At 45.1% G+C, this 17586-nt stretch overlaps 1 protein-coding gene across 1 annotated transcript in view; it reads left to right on the top strand.

Annotated features, from left to right (window-relative positions):
- Nucleotides 1-1157: 1157 nt before the first annotated feature.
- rgs11 (regulator of G protein signaling 11) overlaps nucleotides 1158-17586 on the top strand; it is a 96733-nt gene continuing 80304 nt past the window's right edge. Inside the window, exon 1 of the mRNA XM_052021320.1 lies at nucleotides 1158-1254. Within this exon, the coding sequence (XP_051877280.1) occupies nucleotides 1158-1254 (97 nt within the window). The remainder of the gene's footprint in view (nucleotides 1255-17586) is intronic.

Genomic DNA, 17586 nt, shown 5'->3' on the forward strand with positions numbered 1-17586 from the left:
CCTGTATTACTCTATCACCAGCCAAGCCAGTTCGGAAACAAGAATGTTTTATACGTAGGAAAGCGTTTTGAACAAAAATATTCCTCTTAAATATTTCCTCTCGACTTCCCTCCACCTTTGACACAAGAGATTCTGCAGATGTTGGAATCTGGAGCAACACACACAAAATGCTGGAGGAACTCAGCAGGTCAGGCAGCATCAGTGGAGGGAAATAAACAGTGGACACTTCAGGTCGTGATGTTATTCCTGATGAAGGATCTCGACCCGAAACGTCGACTGTTCATTTCCCTCCACAGATGCTGCCTGACCTGCTGAGTCCCTCCAGCATTTGAAGGTGTTGCTTCCTCCACCTTTGATTGATTCTAAGTAAAAATAAAATTCTTCCTCTGAATCAAATCTAAAGTCTGTGCTTTCCTGGTCAGTGTTTGGAGTAAATGACAGCAATGGCGCACGATAATTGGTAGCAATAAATGACTTGAGACTGGTGTTGTTAATAGTTGGATCCGCCCTGCCATCTGGGGAGAAGAGGCGGGCCATTAGCTGCTAAGTGGTTTGGCAGAAGGCGCCGAGATATCCCGGGGAGACTCTGTGGGAGCCGCTGCGGAGTTGGGGAGGCTGAGCGATGCTACTCTGGTGCTGCTTTTACCATGACAATACATAACACTCGCTCTCACACCGGTAGCGCACAGATGGCATGTCTGGCTAAGGTAAGGCGTTTTCGTTCACGGGCTAGGGGGTGAGAGGAGAGGACTGCCATGAATTTATTTTAATCTGGAAGTTTTCTTTGCAGCCAGAAAACTGAAAATTATTTGGGAACTTGTTATATTTTTGTTCTGTAACTACAGTAAAAGGATAGAAGTTAGTAATGCAGCAAAGTGAGATTGCTTCGGGAGTTTCGAGGGGGAAAATTCCGTGCTTCAAAATTTAGATCCGCGAACTTCTCTCGAATAAAGCTGCGTGAAGACGGGTTATCGCAAATAGACGCAGATAAATTCTACAGTAGAATTCATTCTATTCCGTTGTGGGTTAACTTTGAGCAGGAAAATGCTTGCGTAATGAATCTCGTTCCGTGTTTTATTTCTGTGAGAGTACAGGAGTTAGATTTAGACTTTAATGCAGCTTTATATCTCTAAGTGTGTGCCACTGTTACTTCGCAGATGGAGAAATTGATAGTGGCAATGCAAGACCCTGAAACGGGCATTAAGATGAGAATCCAAAGATTTCTTGTTACTCCTATTCCCCACGCGATGACTGGTAAGACCTGCAGTGGACTAATTATGTGAGTTCAGGAACAATAAACGGGGCCAACTATCAATTGTCTTCAGGTGGCTTGGGCTATCCGACTTTCTTTAACCATAAGCAACCTAGCCGCCTTTCACACGTGTTTGGAAACGTCCCAGTCTCTCTATTGATGGCTTGGATATTGGGAGGCGTCCCATCATCACTACTGAGTGGTGATCTGGTGAAGCAAAGTTACTTCCCTGCCTCTTTAGAAACTATCCAATTATCAACTTGATTGATTAAATTGAAATTAAAATTGGGTTAATTTGTATAAGGAGTTAGTGATCCGCTCCTAAACTGTGAGGGTGAAGCTAAGCCTGTGCTTTCTATAACATTAAAACTGATGTGCAGAATCTTGTTACTTCTGGGGGGGAATCATAAAATCTAAATGAAGTAGTTTTCTTAACTTACTTTTGCATCTTAAAATGAAGAGTGGGATTCCCTCCACTATTGAAAAGTACTGTGAGCCTGGCACCTCTGTGCTGCAGTTATTATAGTTGTTATGTTGCAAGTTTTTGTACTAAGAAGTTGTGCTCGGAGCTTGCCTTTAATGTGTGGGCTGAAGGGGACCATTAGGGTTTATTCAAAAATTAGAGGCTTATCTCCAATCTTCCATCCACTTCTGCTAATAGGTTTAAAAATTGCAAGCACCTACACATGCAATTTTCTGGTAAGTCATTAACTGCACCGGTGAGCTGAAGTCTTAAAGTCAAAGTTGAGTTTATTGTCATATGCACAGGTGCAATGAAAGATTCCTTGCAGCAGCATTGCAGGCACATGACATTAGAGGCACAACATACACAAACACATTAAATGAGATTATATGAGAAAGAACACAATCAGAACAAAAAACAAAATCTGTGGTAGAAAATGGTCACCTTGTGTTTAACTTCACTGACCCTCATTAAATCAAAACATTTTGCAGGTGGTGGAAATCTGAAAATGCTGGAAACAGATCAGACAGCGTCAGTGGGGGGAGAAGTGGAGTCCACTTTTCAAGTCGCACCTTTCATCAGATCTGGGGGAAAAAAACAAAATGCCTTAAGTTGGAGAAAATGGCAAATGTCTGGTAAGGTGCCAACCATATTTGTCAGGTTCATCTGCACCTTATTACAGACATTCAGTATGTTCTCTTTACCCATCTGGGTAACCTAAGACATGATTGTTTTCTCACTTATCCAGTTCTGATGAAGAGTCCTTGACTTGAAATAGCAAGCCACCTCTTCCTGCTAATGCTATCTGACCTGCTGGCTGCTTCCATTTTCTGTTATTGCTCCACTGTCTCTTGGTATCACTTTAGAACACAGTTGCAAATTCAGGTTGGATCCCAGGGCCCTGAGAAGTTCCTTAACTGGATGATAAAAGTGGTTATGTTCAATAATGCATCTTCAAAGTGCCATATCCCACCAAGTACATCACCAGCCTCGTGTATTGATCAAGTTTCTACTTTACAGTCAGGACTCCAACCTAATTCATCTGATTTGCCCCACCCTCACAGACTTGGTACTTTTACAAGCCTCCCACTGACATCTTCCAGGTTGTGCACACTAGAAGTTATTCAACCACAATAGTTGTATCACCCAAAGATAATACACAACACTCATTGATACACTCTGGTTTTCCCCCTCCCTTGCAGGAGATGTTAAACTTAGTAGGCTGCAGACATAAAAAGGAGGGGCACAATGCATGTTTTGGCAATGGTGATGCTGGCTATTATGGGAAGGGGCATTGCTCTGTATGGCTGCAGCCCACTCTCCCAGTAATTCTCAATGCCAAGAGCTATTCCTAATACTTTAGCATTTCCAGAAGCATTTGAATCACAAACGAAAGAATCTTGGCACCAACCAAGCCATTCTTTTTGGTTGATCAAAATTTCCAAGGTGCAGGAAGCACTTACAATGCATGGAGTTGCAGCAATAACCAAAATAAATAATCCTCCAACTAACCTGCAGGTTGTTGTTGATGGCGTTCAAGAGCACCAGTGGGAGTTGCTCCATGCCATTGAACCCATGTATAGCTGTGAGACACGGAGGGCATGAGCTGGAGCATCAAAGTAACTCTGCTTTTATTAGTTGCATTCAGGTTGCTAGAATGATCTGCATGTTATCAGCATTCATTGAGTCCATGCATGCTTGACATTTCACAAATGTGGCCCTTGCTATATTCCCTGATAAAGCACATGTTTGCATTAGGAACATTATGGTAGCTTTTGTTTGGTGCTTTGAGCTCAAAGAGTGCTGTAGGGTCTAATTGTGTTTCTCCTTTGTACAAACAGTACACTTAGCCTAGCACTCAAGAGTGCAACCTAATTTTTGGTTTGGCCACTTTTGGAGTACTGTATGCAATTCTGGTCATTGCATTACAGGGAGGATGTAGTGGCTTTGGAGAGGGTGCAGAAGTTGTTCACCATAGTGTTGCCTGGATTAGACAGTATTAGCTATGGGGAGAGATCAGATAAACCTGAATTGTTTTTTTCCCCCTCTAGTGTTGGAGCTGAGGGGTGACCTGATAGAAGTGTATAAAATTATGGAAGACATAGGGTAAATAGCCAGTCTTTTTCCCCAGAGTAGAAATGCCAAATGCTGGAGAGCATAGCTTTAAGGTGAGAGGATGAACATTTTATTTAAAGAGTGATAGGTGCCTGGAAAGAGGGGGGGGGGGGAGGGTGGTGTGGGGAGGAGAGAAGGGGAGGTGTTAATGGAAGCAGATACAATAGCAGCAGTTAAGAGGCATTTAGACTGGTGCATGAACAAGTAGGGAATGGAGGAATATAGACTGTGCAGGCAGATGGGATTAGACATCATGGGCTGAAAAGCCTGTTCCTGTTTAATACTGTTCTATGTAATGTGGTAGTGTTACTTTCTTTTCCTATATTAGTCTAAGGCTCCTGAGAGTCTGGGTAATCTTACATTGTGGCCATTGCCAATTAAGAAAAGCAAAACAATATAAATCCATTTGACGTGGGACCTTTTGTACTTGGGGGGGGGGGGGGGGGGGGGGGAGGGGAAGCTTTCAAGGAGTTGATTTCTTCACCTCTTGTATCTGGAGGTGAAAGGTATTTAATCTGTTAGATCACCAGACATCAATTTAAATATTTTGACTCAGTTCAGGGAATAAATGATAAATGCAGGAATTGCCTGTGATGACCAGATTCCATGGAAGTTTGGGTGAGGGTAGGGTGGAATTGTAGTCCTCAGAAAGCATATGTATGACTCTATATGAATCAAGAAAACTATTGTAGCCAGCTATTAGATTTTGATATCACTGCAACTGTTCCATGTGGAAAGAAGTTTAGAAGTTGCCCTGTGTTTAAGGGTATCAAAACCTGAACCACTTTATTAGAACTGCATTCCAGCTAAAAATGTGACACTTTTTTTTTGCCACAAGAAGAAACCAGAATCCACGTTTATATTTAACTGCAATTTAGCATGCTTACACCCTACTGAATAATTGGAAATATGGTGAGGTATAATTAAAACTACACTCTAGAGAGATTCTGAAATATGAAATCCACCTGAAACTCTAACTTCCCTCTTGCTGAGAAGTTATTTTTTATTGCTTTTCATTATTTCCTCCACAATAATGCCTTGTTCACATTTGGCTGCAGTTCCAAAAATGACAGTAGCCCACTTGTCCAGAGGAAGGGTGGCAAAGGCAAGATTAAAGCACTATAGAAATTACTTTGCTCTTCCACATTTCCTATATTGGGTGATCTGGTCTGTGGATCTGAATCTGCTTTGATGGAAATGTAAATCCTTTGATACACGGATTAAACAAGAAGTACAAGATTTGTCTGTCCTGGAGTTTTCAGTTACAAGTTGGCCAAACTCAATCACTCTGCACACACATTATTAGAATCCATTCAACCCAGGACCATTCTCACTGGCTGACTATAATGAAAAGGCTTGGAATAAATTAGTCAGCATTACAGTCATGGTGCCCACTTTTTCTTCATGATTGCCACATCTCAATGATTAGAGCTATGAAATGATGCCACAGATAGTGATTGGTTCAAACATCAAAATCGGGTCACATCATTTTGTCTATTGATGAAATCTAACAATATCTTTTAAGATCATGCTTGCTAACTTGCTCCGAAGCAACACAAGATTTATCTTTGGTTACCGGCTACTTAATTCATACAGAAAATGTCTATCAATGTCCCTGCTTTTTCTTAAGATTATCTCAAGATGGTCTTGGAATTCCTGTAGCCACAGTATTTTAGTTGTAGTTCTTCTTGGTTTTAGCTATGTTTAAAATAGGTGATTTTCTTCCAACTACTAATCATAATTTCCCCACAATCCACGTACAAACACCAGTACAGCTGGTGTTTGGATATGGATTGTAGGAGGAAGAGTCACTGTGGGAACAACTGGTCGATATCGATAGCAAGACTTTGATTTTAATCTTCCTATCCTAGTATGAGGACCCTGATGACTAAATATTGCACTTTCAGCTGAAGCTAATAGAGTAAATGCTACAATCAAACTACTTCAGACCTTGTGTTGAAGGAAGGTCATTTGAACCCTCACTGTCCTTGTTTGATTTTAGTCATAATTTGCGCAGATGTCATTGTGTCATCTGCATTCTTAAGGCTTGTGCTTTCATCCAAGTCATTGATCACTTGAGAAATGTAATGGTCTCAACATTGATCCCTGTGGGGTTCCACTAATGACTTGACCATGCACAGCTGCCATCACTAATGACTACCCCTTGCCTTTATGAATGTAATCAATTTGCTTTCCAGTGATGCCAATCATACAGGATAAAATACTAATTACATCCTTCGTCTTTTCTACAAATCTAGAAGATTCTTGCAGCTCAGCGGAAGGTCATTTGGCCCATCGTGTCTGAGCTGTCCATTTTGTGCAAATGCTTTTTCCTCCTAAGCCTCTAAGTTAATACCTTTTCAAAAATATGTCACGTTTTCTGCGTATTTTGGTGAATTTGTTTCCACTCTGTGTCCCAGATTGTAACAATCCTTCATGTAAAATATCACAATACTTACAATTGGAAGAAGGCCATTCAGCACATCACCTTTTGATGGCTTGTTCTTAGAGCAATCCAGTTAATCCCACTCGCCATCTCTCCCTATAGTCTGCAAATGATTTCTTTTCAATACTTTTGAATGCTGCAGTTACATCTTCCTCCTCTACCATCCCTAGAAGTGTATTCCAGATCCTAAGCACTTGCTGCTTTAAAAACACAAATCATCATGTTAGTTTTAGTTCTTTTGCTAGCTGCCTTCATTCTACGTTCCTGAGTCCTTGAGCTGTCAATGGGAACTGTTTTTCTCCATCTAATCTTTATCCTTCACAACTTTCAGATCCACTACATTCTTTTCTGTTCCAAGGAGAAGAAGCTCAGCTTCTCCAGTCTCTACACGTATCTAAAGTCCTACATCCCCAGAATCATCTTAGTAAATCTCTGCTGCACGGTCTATAAAGCCTTTCCTCAGTTGTGGCATCCAGAAATGGACACAACGGTTTAATTGTAACCGAACCATGATTTTATAAAGGCTTATCATGACTTGCTCTTGTGGACCCCATGTGCCTTTTTTTTTTCGTTAAACCACTTTTTCAACCTGCCCTGCCACTTTCAACAAACTATTTGCCCCAGGTCTCCCTGTTCTTGTACTCCTTTTGGAATTGTGTCCTTGTAGCGGTTGCTACCGCGGAATAAAACAAGACTCTACTCGGAGGATTGCCAAACAGAACTGGTTTATTTTCCCGCCTTGCGCGGGCCCTTTAAGGGAGAATGTTCCCGCCCAAAACAACCGGCAATGACGTAAGTCCTACGTCATCAGGACTTTCCTGCACGCGGGTTCTCCCCGTCGCTCGGAAAGACAAGGCCCGCCGCCATCTTGGGCCTCGTCGCTCCGACGCCGCGCGACCCGACTGCCGAGCCGGTTTGCCCGACTAGACGGTGAGTCGCCACACAACCCTCCCCAGAACCGGCGATACAGTCCCCAAGGTCCGTGGGCTGTGCCAGCTGCCGCTTAGGGGGGCAGCCTCTGCGTCGCGGCGTGGCAACCTCGACAGGCTGTTGCAGATCCAAATGGGCCGGTTTGAGGCGGTCCGCCGTGAAAACCTGTTCCCTGCCTCCAATGACCAAAATAAAAGTGGATCCGTTATTCCGTATGACTCGGAACGGTCCCTCATATGGTCGTTGCAATGGCGCCCGAGGTGTGCCCCTGCGAATGAAAACAAACTTACAGTCCCGTAGTTCCTTGGGCTGGCAGGATGGGGCTTGACCGTGCCGTGAGGTGGGAATCGGGGCCAAGGCGCCAAACTTCTCGCGCAGTCTTTGTAGGACTGCTGGGGGTTGTTCCCCTTGGTCCCGAAGGGCAGGTATGAAATCCCCGGGGACAACTCGTGGCGCCCCGTAAACAAACTCAGCTGACGAAGTGCAGAGGTCTTCTTTGAGGGCAGTGCGTATGCTGAGCAGGACCCAAGGCAGCTCGTCAACCCAGTTAGGACCCTTCAGGCGGGCCATCAAGGCCGATTTCAGATGGCGGTGAAAACGTTCCACCAACCCGTTTGATTGAGGATGGTAGGCCATGGTGGTGTGCAGCTGCGTCCCTAGCAGGTTCGCTAATGCATTCCAGAGACTGGAAGTGAATTGGGTGCCTCTGTCTGAAGTGATGTGGGCCGGAACGCCAAAACGTGAAACCCAAGTTGTGAGCAGCGCCCGGGCGCAGGAATCAGTTGTGATGTCAGTCAGGGGGGTTGCCTCAGGCCACCTCGTGAACCGGTCCACGATGTTAAGGAGGTACCGGGCTCCTCTTGAAACCAGCAGAGGGCCCACGAGGTCGACGTGTATGTGGTCGAACCTCCTACAGGTAGGCTCGAACTGCTGTGGTGGGACCTTGGTGTGTCGCTGGATTTTTGACGTCTGGCAGTGCGGACAAGTCCTGGCCCACTCACTGACCTGTTTGCGCAGGCCATGCCAGACAAACTTGCTGGCGACCAGTCGGACAGTAGATCTGATGGACGGGTGCGCCAACCCATGTACCGAGTCAAAAACGCGTCTCCGCCAGGCTGCAGGGACTATAGGGCGGGGCTGACCAGTCGCAACATCGCAAAGTAGGGTCCGCTGACCTGGACCAACCAAGAAATCTCGGAGCTGCAGACCCGAAACTGCGGTTCTGAGCTGGGCAGTTCGTCGTCGGCTTGCTGAAAAATGCCAAGGGTTGCCAGCGGCCTTCGAGTAGCTGTTCCAGTACCCCACCCACCGCGGTGTTGGACGCGTCTACCATGAGGGCAGTCGGGACGTCAGTCCTGGGGTGTACCAGCATCGTGACCTCTGCCAGGGCGTCTTTGGCCTTAACGAAAGCAGCCGCAGCCTCGTCAGTCCAGGTGATGTCCTTGCCCTTACCAGCCAGCAGCGAGAACAGAGGGCACATGATACAGGCTGCTGCAGGGATGAAACGATGGTAAAAGTTGACCATCCCAAGGAATTCTTGTAGGCCTTTGACTGTGTCGGGGCGGGCAAAATGGTGGATAGCATCCACCTTGGCGGGTAGGGGTGTTGCCCCGTCACTGGTGATTTTGTGGCCGAGGAAATCGATAGAGTCAAGTCCGAATTGGCACTTGGACGGGTTGATCGTGAGGCCGAAATCGCGGAGGCGGGAATACAGCTGGCGGAGGTGGGAAAGGTGTTCCTGGTGGTTATGGCTGGCGATCAGTATGTCGTCCAAGTAAATGAACACGAAGTCCAGGTCTCGGCCTACCGCGTCCATCAGCCGCTGGAAGGTCTGCGCGGCGTTCTTAAGGCTGAACGGCATCCGAAGGAATTCGAACAGGCCGAATGGGGTGATAATCGCAGTTTTGGGGACGTCATCCGGATGGACCGGGATTTGGTGGTATCCCCTAACGAGGTCCACTTTGGAAAAGATGCGGGCCCCGTGTAAGTTCGCTGCGAAGTCCTGGATGTGAGGGATGGGATAGCGGTCCGGGGTGGTGGCGTCATTCAGCCTGCGGTAGTCGCCGCAGGGCCTCCACCCTCCAGTGGCTTTGGGGACCATGTGCAGGGGGGAGGCCCAGGGGCTGTCTGACCTGCGAACAATCCCCAGCTCCTCCATGTGACGGAACTCTTCCTTTGCCAGGCGGAGCTTGTCTGGAGGTAATCGTCGTGCTCGGGCATGAAGGGGTGGCCCTGTGGTAATGATGTGGTGTCGTACCCCGTGTGTGGGCCTAGAATTTGTAAACGAAGGTGCCAAAATCAATGGGAATTCAGCTAGGAGCTTGGCGAAATTGTTGCCAGAAAGGGAAATGGAGTCCAGGCGCGGGGCTGGTGGGCTGATTTCTCCCAGGGTATAGGTCCGGAGAGTGCTAGAGTGGACTAACCGCTTCCTTCGCAGGTCGACTAACAGGTTGTGGGCCCGAAGGAAATCAGCTCCTAGGAGTGGTCGGGCGACCGTGGCAAGGGTAAAGGTCCAGGTAAAATGGCTGCCGCCAAAGTGTAATTGAAGCGTACGGGTGCCGAAAGACTGTATCGTTGTACCGTTGGTGGCATTGAGTAGAGAACCTGGTGGCCTGTCACGGCCTGTCGGGGGCAAAATATTGACCTCCGCTCCAGTATCAACGAGGAAACGCCGTCCAGATTTCTTGTCCTGAACGAAGAGGAGGCTCTGTCGGCGGCCAGCCACCGTAGCCATCAGCGGCGGCTGGCCCTGGCGTTTCCCTGAAACTTGCAGGGTGGGCGGCATCGACGGGCCTCCGCACCCCACCTCTGACGGTAGAAGCACAGCTGGTCACCCGTGTCGTCGTCTGCGTTCCTGGGGCGTGGCTGCTCGGTTGCTGGGGCCGGGCGAGGTGGGCGTTGGGCTCGCGGCCTGGTGATTTGACTGACGGACGAACCGCTCTCGCGCTTGGCCCTCCACAGGACATCTGCCCGGGCGGCCACCTCACGGGGGTTGCTGAAGTCGGCGTCAGCTAACAACAAGTGGATGTCATCGGGGAGCTGTTCGAGGAAAGCCTGTTCAAACATCAGGCATGGCTTGTGTCCCTCGGTCAATGCCAGCATCTCATTCATTAGGGCGGATGGGGATCTGTCCCCCAGGCCATCCAGATGAAGCAGGCGGGCGGCGCACTCACGACGGGAGAGGCCGAAGGTCCGGATCAAAAGGTCTTTGAAAGCCGGGTACTTATCTTCCTCCGGAGGCGACTGGATGAAGTCTCCAACCTGGGCGGCTGTCTCCTGGTCCAGAGAGCTAACCACGTGGTAGTACTTCGTGGAGTCGGAGGTGATCTGCCGAAGGTGGAATTGCGCTTCGGCCTGGTCAAACCAGACGCTGGGCCGAAGTGTCCAAAAGGTGGGCAGCTTGAGGGCCACTGCGTTGGCTGCTGCGCTGTCGTCCATTTCGCGGGTCCAAAAGCCGTTTGGACCGTCGGGGTCACCAATGTAGAGGTTGTAGCCGCGGAATAAAACAAGACTCTACTTGGAGGATTGCCAAACAGAACTGGTTTATTTTCCCACCTTGCGGGGGCCCTTTAAGGGAGAATGTTCCCGCCCAAAACAACCGGCAATGACGTAAGTCCTACGTCATCAGGACTTTCCCGCGCGCGGGTTCTCCCCGTTGCTCGGAAAGACGAGGCCCACCACCATCTTGGGCCTCGTCGCTCCGACACTGCGCGACCCGACTGCCGAGCCGGTTCGCCCGACTAGACGGTGAGTCGCCACATCCTCTAGTTTATTTCTTCTTCCAAACAAAATGTAACAACTCGCATTTCTCAGAGTTAAACTTTGTCTAAAACCCATATCTTCTAATAGTGTCCTGCTGCCTTCACAGTTCACTGCATCTCTAAATTTTGTGCAACCTGCATGTTTGGAATTGTCCTGTACACCTAAGTCCATGCTGTGAGTATATAATAAGAAAAGTGGATCTCTGCTGTGTGCTATCTTTTTGCAGCTACCATTGGGCAGGACGTCCCACATCACCAGGTTCAAGAACAGCTATTTCCCTTCAACCATTCAGTTCTTGAGCCAACCGGCAAAACCCTAATCACCACTACAGTTTAGCAATGCCATGACCTTTGATCACTTTGGACTTTTTTGGTTCTAATTGTGTTCTTTCTTGTTTAAATAAAGTGTACAATTTGTGTTTAATTTGTTTTTCTTGTGAGTGCTGCTTATATGATATGTGCCTATGATGCTGCTGCAAGTAAGTTTTTCATTGCCCCTCTGCATGTATGTACTTGTGCATATGACAACAAACTCAAATTTGAATTTGCATCCCTCCATTACAAAAAGCAACTTGTCACTACCACTCTTGGGTTCCTATTTCTTGCTATGCCTCTAGCTCCTTGGCTAATTATTTTAAACTCATGACCTCTGGTTACTGAACAATTTTCTAGAGAACTTTTTTTCTCTCCTTTCTGTATCAAAGCCCCCAATGATTGAGAATATCTCTAACTTTACTTTCCATTCAATAAGATTGTGGCTGATCCTTTACCTTAGCACCACTTTCCTGCACTGGTCCCATATTTTAATATCTTAAAATCTATAAATCTGTCTTGAATGTATTAAACAATTAAGTGTCCACTATCCTCCCTGGATAGAGAATTCCAAGGATTCGTCACCCTCTGAAGAAATCTCTGCTCATTGCTATTGTGAATGCACAAACGTATTGAGACTGTGACTGCTGGTTTTATTTACCACAGCCAGGAGAATTAATCATGCAGGCATTCACCTGTCAAGCCCTACAAGAATTTTGTATGTTTGAATGAGATTGGCTCTCATTCTTCTGAAGTCAGAAGCATAGGTCATATTATTAACCTCTCCTCGTGTGATAAATCCATCGCAGAGATCCATCTGGCGAACCTTTGCTGCATTCAGTCTGTCACAACTATGTATGTATTTGGGGGAGACCAGACCTATACTCAATATTCCAGATAAAGTCTCAACCAAATAATCATAAGATTTCTCATGTACTCATCCTCTTGCTGTTTACTTTCCTAATTGCTTGACTGTACCTTGATGTTAACTTGCTGTACACCCAAGTCTCTCCCCAATTAAAAGTTTGATGTCCCCCTTTTTTTATTCTACCAATGTTTTTTCCACATTATATTCCACTGTCCACCTTTCCCATTTGCTTAATCTGTCTCCATCCCTTTGAAGCCCTCTTTGTAACCTCTTCAGAGCTTACACTGCCACCTAGCTTTGTATCATCATTCGTGGCTAGAACTCCTGCAGCAGATGGTAGACTTCAGTGACTGTCTGCTCAGAACGTGGAGATGGAACCTTTCTCCTGCTACACTCCTGGATGTAAGGTACTCTGCAGGTTTTTCCACAAAATCTTTCCCTTTTTTTGTTCCTGAGGAGTTGTATTTTTCTTTCAATTTTCCTACTACTACTTGCATTTATAAAATATTTTTGGATAACTTTGTCGTGCACTAATCTCTTCTCAAACTTCCTCTTTGAACTTTTCAGTTTTCCCTGCATACTTTGTATTCTCTCAATGATTCTGTAATTTTATTTGCCAGGAATCTTTCTCTGTATTTATTTCCAGTGTCTCCAAAGATCTTCAGCCATCCTTCCTCATCATGGGGATATGCTAGTTTTGTTCCTGAACCATCTCTACCTTGAAGGCTTGCAGTTGCTCATTTACTGTTTCCTGGCCAACCTTTGCTTCTTATTCTCGATTGCTCTTAACATCCCAGGTTTTTGCTGTATTCCTGCAGAGTATTTGCACTGGAGATTTTTCTTTGTTCCATTTGACCACTAAACTTTTTATTGACTAATTCTGCCACATTTCCTCTGTTTACAATTTTTTAAAAAAATCCAGTGGGGAAACTTCATCCAATGTCTTCAGGAGGTTGATATTAAATACATAACTGTTCCTTCATTTTGCCAGTTGTAAACTAGTCAAAAATTAATTTCTCAATCACAATAATTGCATTAGCACATCCATGCAGTGATTTTTTTTTAAGTTTATAAGTATCCACTAGATTTAACGCAAGTTGCGGATTTGCCAGTTGAAAAGCAAAAAGTCTCTAAAGATATGAATCCAAAATCAAAAAAAGTCATTGACTTGTAATGTTAGTTCAACTTTTCTCTCTCCATGGATACCACCTGATCTGAATAGTTCTAAATTGTGGATGTCCAGCAATTGTAGCATTTTGTAAATCATAGTTGCAACATTTTTGTTCTCTCTCCTCTATTCTCATTCATCAATTTCTACTTGCATCTCTTCCAGACAGATCAGCCATGATTAGTAAATGTTCATCGCTTTCAGCCAGCACCTGTGTCATTCTGTCTCTCTTGGACTCCACCCAGTTACACATTCCCTTTGTCTCTCCTAGTTCTTTCCCCCTTCTCTGCAACTTAGAACATGTTCGACTTCTGACTTTCCCTAGATCTGATGATTGATAGTCATAAACCTGAAACATTAACCTCGCTTCTTCACAGGTACTGCCAGATCTGCTGAGTATTTACAGCATTTATTTTTGTTGAATTAACCAGACTGCATCTAGTCCTTTTAAATCCTTTGCTCTACTGGCTTTTACCCCATTAGCACGTAGTATATTAAAGGAGGCTGTTTCACAAGTTTCCCCTTCCACTCTGAGGAGAAGCATTTTTTTTTATGCTTGGCACTGTTTAGATGAGGATCTCACTTAGCAGAAAAGTAGATTACAATTGAGATGCTACTTTTATATATTGTAATACATTGAAGTAGCTACTCAATGCAACACCCAGCCTCAGTAAAGCTCAAGGCTTGTCAGGGTTTGTAAATCAAGTGGAGGAAGTCTGATAGATCAGAGGTTATGGGTCACTGGGGGTGGGGTGGTCATAGTGGAGAAAAGCTCTGAAGGGAGAGACCATGATTGGCTGCAGACAGGAGATGGAGTTGAGGTAGAGCCACATTAATTCTGGAGTAGGATCAGTGTGGGAGTTATTCTGTGGTAGAAAAACTGGATATGCTCAGCAGGCAGGGTTGAGAAATAGAGTTACAGCTTCAGGTTGGTGAACTTTCATCATGGGGTATGATGTCAGGGGCCATACTAAGTGACTGTAACTTAATGGGCTGTAGGTAAGTGCCCTTTATAGATAACACTGGACTAGGACTTGCCCTTTTAAAGCCTCACACCCAGAGCAAAGCCTATGTATGACAGATCTGTGCTGTTTGTGTGCCATGTGAGCACAATTGAATTTCCTGGATATTGTACTCCAAGGTGTGTAGCGTTCCCTTGTATGTAATCTGCAGCATTCACTTGGCTGTGACCACACAGTACGTTGCTCAGTACATTGCTTAGACAATGGTGATTCTAAGAGATGCAATACATCTTCAGAAGAGATAAATTGAATGGCAAAAGTAATATCTGAATTGGCGATGCCCAGAAAGTTTCTAACGCTAAAAATTGATGTTTCTGTCCTTTGGAACATTTCTTTAATTAAATTTGGATGTCTCAGGATAGCAAAGTGGATTGTTATCAAGGATAAGAAGGGATTGATCACGCCAGTAGAGTATTCTACAGCCCTTTTAATAAAGGACAAGTGAAGAATAATGTATGTAAGCAAGTCTGAAATTACAAACATTCAATGCATTACAAACAAGCAGATTTATTATCACCGACTTAAATGACGTGCAATTTGTTGTCTTGCGGCAACAGTACAGTACAAAGACATAAGACTACTATAAATTACCAAAATAAATAGTGCAAAAAGAAGGAATAATGAGATAGTGTTCATGATCCATTCAGAAATTTGATCTGAGGAGGGAAAGAAGCAGTTTCTGAATCATTGAGTGTGGGTCTTGTACCTTCTCCCTGATGGGAGTAACAAGAAGAGGGCATATCCCGGATGTCATGCAAGGTTTAAAATAAGCAAAGTAAGCTGGTAAGGAGATACAAAGGAAAAGAGATGCTTTATTATCCAGTTTTTGTAAGTTCAAAAGTAGAGGTATATCACTATTGGATTTAGTGATATAAAATAACTTAATGCAGGTAAGAAGTATGCAAGCAGGAACAACTAGGCAACAGCAATCACAAATAAGAAATCAAAAGTCACAATACCCACACCAAACAGCGTCTATGGTCAGGAGCTAGTTTCTTGGGCATAATTAAGAGCCACTGAACCAGGAGGTTGTGTATCACTAGGTAGCCGGTTGCTGCTCTGCTGGACAAGTGATTTGGGCTTCTGGTGATATCTTTTAATGTTGCCATCACTCTTGATTATTTCATCATAGACTTCCAAGTTGCTACAGGCACATTTATTCTTCTTGCATCTGCAGTGCACAACTGAATGATCTAAACAATAGTCGCCCCTCAGTGTAAGATTACAATTACTTGGCTTTTAGGTAGCTGACAGAACAAAGGATCTCTGGGATTTGCAGGAATGGCTGCTGCTCTTGTATCTGCAGATGAGGTTATTAGCATAGTCATGGGGAACAGCATTGGCATTTAGAAGCTGTGCCACATGCTCGAGAACCCAAAGTACATATGTATCATTTCATTGGTGTTTGTTGGACTGTGGTTGAAGGAGGCAGAGAAACAAGGTGAGGCTTTGTTAGACAAAGAAAAAATAGATGGTGAGGGGGGGAAATCTCTAAGAAGGATAGCTATCTTAGCAGCTGGAGTTGGATAGGCCAGACATCTGTTGATGGAGCACCATTTTGGTGACCTTGGCCATCCTGTTGTCTACCGAACTAACCAAAACCCATCGGTGTTAGAAGCCAATGTTTGGTCTGCACTGTTCCCTCAATTGAAGGACAGTAATTGCAGATGACATGAAATGAGGTGTTGATGGTAAAGAAGGCCATTGTAGATTATAGGGGGATCTTGATCAGTTAGGGAAGAGGGCTGAGGAGTGGCAAATGGATTTCAATATAGATAAGTGTGAGGTGATGCATATTGGAAAGTCAAACCAGAGCAGGACTTGTACTATGAATGGTGAGGCACTAGGGAGTGTAATGGAACAGTGACCTAGGGGTACAAGTGCATAGTTCATTGAAAAGGGTATCACAGGTAGACAGGGTGGTGAAAAAAGTGTTCAAGCATGCTGGCCACCTTCAGTCAAGGCATTGAGTGTAGGAGTTGGGACATTGTTGCAGTTGTGTAAGTCATTAGTGAGGCCGCACTTGGAGTACTGCATTAGGTTTTGGCCATCTTATGGGAAAGACATGGTTAAACTGGAAAGAGTGCAGAAAAGATTTGCAAGGATGTTGCCAGATATTAGAGGGTCTGAGTTGTAGGGAGAGGATAGTCAGTCCAGGTCGTTATTCCTTGGAACGTAAGAGAATGAGGGGTGACCTCATGGAATTGTTTAAAATATGACAGACATAGGTAAGGTGGTCAGTCCTTTCCCCAGGCTAGGAGAGTCCAAAACTATGGGGCATTGATTTAGGGTGAGAGGGGAAAGATTTAAAAGGGACCTGAGGGGCAACTTTTTCATGCAGATGTTGGTGAGTATATGGAACAAGCTGCCAGAGGAAGTGGTTGAGGCAGGTACAATAGTATAGTTTAAGAAGCACTTGGATAGGTACATGGAAGGGGGGGGGGCTTAGAGGGATATGGGCTGAATGCAGGAAATTGGGACTAGCTGGGTGTGGGCACCATGGTTGGCATGGACTGGTTGGGCCTGTATTGCTCTATGAATCTATTTGCCTGGGTTCTGGCAATGAAATTCTGGCTATACAGATGAAGAAACTGTAGGTCAGAGTTGCAACATAAAGATATTGGTTGAGGGATTAGTAAGGTACCAGGCATGGTGCCACCCTGAGGGGGTACCAGATGTGCCGCCTCTGCTGTGCCAGTGGTGCTCCCAAGGGGCTGGGTCTGAGTGCTTGCACTGAAGACCACAGGAGAGGAGGCAACAGTCCTTGGGCAACTCAGAATAACTTAAATCTTCCTTTGCAATTTTCCATTGGAATTAAATTGTTTCACACAACATGCTTTGATGCAGTAATGCTTGATCATTTCATGCCAAATTAATTTTCTCCATTGTTCTACCCAACACAAAATTCCCTCTCTGAAATGGATGTCTGCCTCTCCAAGGCAGAGTATGGTTTTGAGCCCAGTCTGCATGGCATTTGTTTAAACTGCATAAGACTCATGGGACTCATAAGAACATAAGAAATAGGAGCAGGAGTAGGCCATCTGGCCCGTCGAGCCTGCTCCGCCATTCAATAAGATCATGGCTGATCTGGCCGTGGACTCGGATCCACCTACCTGCCTTTTTCCCCATAACCCTCAATTCCCCTACTATGCAAAAATCTATTTAACTGTGTCTTAAATATATTTAATGAGGTAGCCTCTACTGCTTTCCTGGGCAGAGAATTCCACAGATTCTCTTCTCTCTGGAGGG

The sequence above is a fragment of the Pristis pectinata genome, chromosome 8 (genome assembly GCF_009764475.1).
Source record: "Pristis pectinata isolate sPriPec2 chromosome 8, sPriPec2.1.pri, whole genome shotgun sequence".
NCBI classification, from domain to species: domain Eukaryota; kingdom Metazoa; phylum Chordata; class Chondrichthyes; order Rhinopristiformes; family Pristidae; genus Pristis; species Pristis pectinata.